We start from the raw sequence: 6,608 nt of genomic DNA, 5'->3' as shown, positions 1-6,608 counted from the left end.
AAATAAGAATAGGAATTGCTAACAGCAAGTAAATTAGGTTTAACTTAGATACTCAACATTTATTTCTTTCGACATAGAGTCACAAATTATTCTACACTACTTTTTGAGTGGGTTTACATGATAAACTTAATACAGGAGGTAACTGAGTAAAAGTTGTAAATTTATATTTAAATTGCCAATAAAAAATTAACAGGCTATACCCGTTGAGCAATACAGGATGAGACAAAAATTTAGAGGCCTTTATGATACCATTACAAACTCTTTAAATCCAACTCAACAACAATCTTTAAATGGTCCTTCTAATGAAACTTCTGAGAATATAAATGATGAAACAGTTAGAGACGACAGCAAAGTAAAGATCTCAGTTGAAACAAAATCTAAAAGTAATACTTTAACAAAAGATAATTCTAAGGACATGCTTGAGGCTGAAGTCAATGAATCTACCATAAATCTTACTGAAAAGAAAAGAAAACAAATAGACAATTCTTCTATAGAAAAGGCAGAAGATGAAAATACAAGTTTTAGATATTCACTGAAAGAGAATACTGAAACAGGAATATCTAAAAATATTAGTGAAATACAACATTCAGATGGTAATGACGTTGATGGTCAAATCCTTAAAACTTGTACTAATACTCAAACTTTAGGTGTCGAAATTGATAAAAAAGAATTGCCTCATAAAGAAGATTTTAAACAATTATCTCTTCCACCTATCAATGAAGATGTTTCAAGGGAGAAATCTACCAATGAATTTGATGATAGTTTAGAAACAAGCCAAGAAATACAAGACTCAATAAATGAGTTTGAAAAAGAAACATGTAACATAGAAAAGGATGCTGAGATTCTAAGTGCAGATAATTACCGTATGCAGGATTTGAAAGTTGTAAATCACGAAAATATAACAATCAAGGGAGATAAGGCACAGCCAATTACAACAGATTCAGATGAAAAGACCAAGAAAAATACTCTAGATAATGATCTTGATGAGAAGACAGATGATGAGAAAGTAATAAGTGACACTGAAACAAGTTTAGGTCAGACAGTGGAGGCTTCTAACATTTCAAGAAAAGAAATGGATTTGATAGAAAATCCTTCTCTAACTACCTCTGTTGATGCCAGTAGCATTGTGATTTCTGTCTCCTCTGATTCATTGAAAGAAAATGGAACTAATGTTGAAGTATCTAATAATGTTAATATTGATAAAACCACTAGTCGAAAATTGTCCATAGAATCCGACAATGATGATTTAGCTCTAGAAGCAAAGAAAAATGTTTCATTTAATTATACAGAAAAGATTGATGATTCAGTGGATACGAATGCAGACATTACAGTTAACACTGATAGTGCTGTAAACAACTCTGAAAATAAACCTTCTGAAACTGATTATTGTAAAAATATAGAACCTGAAATTAAGTCTGAATTGATATATCACGAATCAGAACACAGTGAATTATGTAATCAAGATGGAAATAAGTTAAATGAAAATACTAAAGTAATGCTTAACAACAACTTTAGCACTGATGATGAAAATGTGGAAAAAACGTATGCTCAACCACCATCTCCTGAAGATCACGAGAAAGCAGAAGATTTTGGCTCAAAAACTAAAGGTTCTCAAAAAGTAGACAAAACTAAAACAAATTTCATTGAAAAAAATATTGAGTCATTAGTTATTAGTACTCGTATTCCTAAAATAACAATAGTTGAAGACAGTTCTGTCAATTTTATCAAAGATGTTTATAAAGTAAATAATATTAAAAAGAATAAAGATGTAAAACATTTTCATAAAAATAAGGCTTTCACTAAAGATGCTTTTTCAGAAGATAAAGAAAAAGAGGATGATATTAACTCTTCAGCTGAAACAAACTTATTATTTTCTGCCGGGGAAGACCTTAAAGAAGATCAAATTACTCAAGATGAAGAATTAAATGATCAGAAACCAATTTTATTAGAGAACATCGATGAAGGCAAAGTAGAGAATAATCAGATTAAAGAAAAGGAATTTGAAGACAACGAAGAATTTAAAGATTTACATACAACAGATGAGAAAGACTTGAATCCCTTAAGAGACAATGACAAAGATGAAGAACTGAAAAGTCACGATGAAGAAATTGGATTTACACGTGATCAACTTGAAGGACGTGGCAATGTCGTGATCAGAGATATCCATGGAAAAATAATATATAAAACAGACAATCAGGGTAAACAAATAAATTGCAACAATCGTTTAACTGACCTTATATCTCAATTATCATCAAAGGTTAAGTCCAAAAAGAAATTAACAAAAAAGACAGTGAAAGAAAATACGAAGCCAATCGACATTATTCCTCCTTCACAGCCCGTAGAAGATAAAAAGGATGATTTAATTGTTATTGATGAAGAAGATGATGAAATTAGTATTGATGATCTTCTTGGTAGTAGCAGTGACGAGGAGGGAATACAAGAACTTCCTCATGAGGATCACAACAAAGCGAATGATTCTGATAAAGTTGAAGATGCCATGAGTGAAGAAAAGAAACCTCTGAAGAAAAGAAGAGTGAAAGAAGTTTTTGTTGTAGCTGACAAATTTAAGAAGAAAGAAAACATAAATGAAAATGCTGTCAATTCAAAATCTTTAAACAAAGATAAAAGATGTAAACAAAAGAAACGTAGAAAGACTAAAGAGGTAGGATACTTTCTTTTTATCCCATTTAATTCAAATAAAACAAATCACTATAAAGCTATTTAGTAATATATTTTTTACTGTCAAGTTTTTTTCCTGTTAACTTTTTTATGTCAAACTATTCAGAATGGCAAAACCTGGTAGTAAAATCCTTCGGCAAAATGTCCTTTTTTTCTATAAAAGGGGAGTATGAACGAACCAAGAGCAAGTGATTTTAAGCAACTTCCAGCATTGAACCTGAGTATTTTTTGTTGAATATACTAGGTTTATCCCTATAATAAAGTAACAGGATGTGTATATGTCTGCCTGTTTGTACCAAATAATTTCGCTAACAGCTGAACCGATCGATTCTCCTTAACAGGGTAGCTTCTCATAGGTCCCGGGTAGGTGTAAAACCATTTTGGGGGAGGGTAGCACCATCCTCCGAAGAGAAATCGCCCCAAGAAAGAAATTATCCCCCTCCCCAAAAAAATATATATTTTTGAATATGTAATCAAATGTTTTATTGAGTTCAAACTGTTGAAACAAAAGTATATTATTTTGATGAAAAACGTATATTTAGAAAAAGTTGCGGTTATTATTAGTAATATCGTTGACAGTTTAATCAATGTACAATTACTATTTACAGCATTTGATGATTTTTTGCTGTGTTATTTTATTTTGTCTTTTGAACTCAACAAAACATTTGATGATACTGAGCCCAAAAAATGTTCAACATTTCAAAGTTTTTTTTTCTAATAAAACCATGGTGAAACTGCTGGAAGGTACTTGCTTTCGTTCGTGCATAGTTTCTTTATTTTTACTAAACCTAAACATATTAAGTAACCAAATGCCAAAGTTTATGTTTCTGTCTTATTTTCAAGATAATTTAATCACATGTTGATGAGAACCACGTCCCCCTCCCGCTCCCCTCTTTTGTCTTAAAAAGAAAGTATTCTTCTAGGCTATGGATGCGGACTATGATGATCTTATAGTTATCCTAGAACCTGTTCCTTCATCTTCTTCAACCACAGAGACAACATTACATCCTTCTTGTCCTGCATCATTACCATCTCAATCAAGTACTTCTAAAGTGCCAGAAGATTTGTCAGAAAGTGGCGCAAAAACAGACGTAGTTTCAGTTCATGAATTTAATGAATATAATGAAAACAAATTAGAATCTGGTGGATGTGTGCCAGGAGCTACTAATGATATTTCTGATGGTGGCAAGAGACCAAAGCGTGCTGCTGCAGTCCAGTCCAATAGGAATACAGATTTTTTACTTCAGTGCTTATCATTTTAGTTATGTGCAGTTCAATCCATTAGTTTTATGAAAGCATTGACTCATTTTCATGAAACTTTGTGCAATAGTAGTAACTCATAGGAATTTGTTTAAGAATGAGGATAAATAGTACGCTAATAGAATTGATAATTTTTTAGTAAGTTGTAACTTACCCATTGGGTGTTTTTTTGGGGCTTTTTTCCGGATATCATGGCTTGAAAAACCTATTTTTCTATTTAAAAAAGCACAAAATCTGATAATTTAATTGATGTCTAGGAGGGTCCGAGCCTTAGAATTTTTAACGCCTGAACAATTGAGTTTCAAATTAAGCAGTAGTTCCAGCAAACTGTACAACCTGGACAAGAGCAAGCCTCTCCACAGCCAGCTAGCCAAACTCATACCAAAGACTCCATACTTTTGTGAGGATGAGGATTTATGTGACGAATTTCCTGGACTGTATGGTCAGCCCTGGTTCAAGTCTCTTGTAATTTCCTTCCTCATCCTGGAGCATAAAGCGTTGCTTCTTCTACCAAAGGTTTCTATTATGTTTTTTCATCTCATCGAAATTTATTTAAACTTGTTCTTTCATTCGATTAACCAAAAACTTTGTTTACTTTTGTTAAATCTTGATAATCTGGTTGCAACTAGCAGTTTCCAAACTTTTAAACTAATAATTTTAATCTAAAGTAGAACTAACTTTGCTTGTTTATCATTATAGAGGATTACCTTAATATATCCTCTCTTATCCCAGCTACTTAGCTAACCGTTTGATTATCCCTCTAAGATGTTTTGTTTAGAGCTTGAAGACAACCATGAACCTGCTACTGAATGCCTTGGACACAGCTGGTATCAGCAGCCTGACAAACTGCAAGGACAGGTTGTTCTCCAGCAAGGGAAAAATCTGGAATCTGGATAGTTGGGTGAATCAAGTAGTTAACAGGATTCCAGAACTTCAAGTAAGTCTTTTAGATATTGTATTGGGGATTAAGAGTGTATGGGGGGGGGGGCGTTGAGGTCTTTTTCGTTAATAATAAGGTCTTCAGAACCTATAGTTATGATGAAAGCAGATTTTGAGTTACGTCCCAATATGTCTAACATCTCTGTTAGTAAAAGCTACAATTTTAGAAAAAATTATAGCAAGCAGAAGTTACTAGAATTTCGTGTATCATTTAGAGATTTGTATTGTAATAAATAACGCACAATTAGCCACCTCTTTAAGGATCATTTTGATTTTTAGGTTAGGATATTTCAAAAACTTAACAAGTTGACTATTCGTTAATAAATTCTTTCAAATATTTTCCTTTTAGCTGTAGTTCACATCTTTTAACAGGAATAAAAACATGGATGAGAATAGGGGTGGGGAGTAGATTTACATAAAAGAATATCAATTTTTATTATTGGTACTTCTCCCCTAGTTAGTTTTAGAGAAAATTAAAATGCATCTCTTGAAACTAGCCTTACGTTTGTTTTTTAATTTATTAATGATAATTCTTTTTTAGGACTCTTCGGAAATAGACACAGTTTATGCTGCGGTTCTACTAATTTTCCACTGCTTCGTTGGCGTTGATAATCCTGCTCCACTTGTAAACATTGATTAAACAACTTTACTGACAGACAGATAGACATACGTTTTAGAGTAGTTATGTTTTCAAGAATTTAAGAAATAGGAGTAAGGGCTATATTTAGGGAAAATGAGAATTTTTTATCACCATTCTTGTTAAGAAGTGGAAATGGACTATAAATAAAAGCTATGCTTTATATAGTTTGGGGGTGGTTAAGAGAGAAATAGCAATGCCAGAATTATTGTTCTTTTTAATAAATAGCCCCCCCCCCAAAAAAAAAAAATTTCAAGCAAGCACAAAGGCACAAAGTGCTAAGATTAAGTTATCATCCATGGTCATAAATCTTTATTCGGGATGGTAACATTTATTAATTCCTAATTCAAAATGTTTTTTTTTACAATTGTATGCTTTCAATCCTTTATTGACAAGGTGCCAAAAAAAAAACATTTTGCAGTTAACTATAACTTATAATGGCACATAATAAGTTTTAAAAATTATTTGATATAGATGTTGGAAACAAATATTAAAATTACCCATTGTTTTTGATGACAAATCATTTATCCTATTCATTTTAGATTATCATTTGACATATGAAAAAAAATTTGTATAAATTTTGTCACTAAGATGTTTTGATATTAATATGTTATATAGAAAATGCCTTAATAGGAATTTCTATAAAGAAAAAAAAACTGTTGATATTTAAATGTCTTTATTCTTTTATACGGGTACATGGCAGATTTACCACTAGCAAAAATACAGTGATATTATTGTCATAAACACAGTGATTTGCTGTCATAAACACAGTTTTACTGTCAAATTCACACCTGCATTTTTAGGGGGTATGACAAAAATACAGTTATTGCACTGGCATATTCACAGTTTTGCTGTCAATTATACACCTACATATTGACAAAAATACATCTATTAAATTTATAATTTGTCAATTATACACCTACATATTGACAAATATACATCTATTAAAGGGGTGGGGGGGGGGGGGGGGCGAAAGTGACACTTTTTTAAACCAAAACTAAAAGTCAAAGGAACTCAACTAAAAAAAGATTTACAGGTCTGACATTTTGCATGGCAGTTGCTTTATAGGGGTACAATATGGAACTGTGAAGAA

The 6,608-nt window shown here is 31.8% G+C and overlaps 1 protein-coding gene across 1 annotated transcript; it reads left to right on the top strand.

Moving 5' to 3' along the window:
* The first annotated feature begins 163 nt into the window (after positions 1 to 163).
* LOC145316732 (uncharacterized) lies at positions 164 to 6,128 on the top strand. The gene is made up of 7 exons (XM_080157443.1): positions 164 to 1,607; positions 1,818 to 2,662; positions 3,603 to 3,906; positions 4,199 to 4,455; positions 4,718 to 4,876; positions 5,420 to 5,503; positions 5,990 to 6,128. Exons 1-7 carry the CDS (start codon positions 218 to 220, stop codon positions 6,026 to 6,028), a joined length of 3,078 nt encoding a protein of 1,025 aa, XP_080013569.1. The 5' UTR covers positions 164 to 217; the 3' UTR covers positions 6,029 to 6,128.
* The last annotated feature ends 480 nt before the right edge of the window (positions 6,129 to 6,608 follow it).

The sequence above is a fragment of the Acartia tonsa genome, chromosome 4 (genome assembly GCF_053477335.1).
Source record: "Acartia tonsa isolate MP-2025a chromosome 4, ASM5347733v1, whole genome shotgun sequence".
Lineage (NCBI taxonomy): Eukaryota > Metazoa > Arthropoda > Copepoda > Calanoida > Acartiidae > Acartia > Acartia tonsa.
The sequence above is the reverse complement of the archived record's forward strand: the minus strand, read 5'-3'. Positions and strand labels throughout refer to the sequence as shown.

Coding starts and splice junctions, on each gene's coding strand:
- LOC145316732 (XM_080157443.1), top strand. CDS start 218: ATGAGACAAAAATTTAGAGGCCTTTATGATACCATTACAAACTCTTTA. Junction 4,456..4,717: donor CGTTGCTTCTTCTACCAAAG/GTTTCTATTATG, acceptor TGTTTTGTTTAG/AGCTTGAAGACAACCATGAA. Junction 5,504..5,989: donor TTGATAATCCTGCTCCACTT/GTAAACATTGAT, acceptor TATTTGATATAG/ATGTTGGAAACAAATATTAA.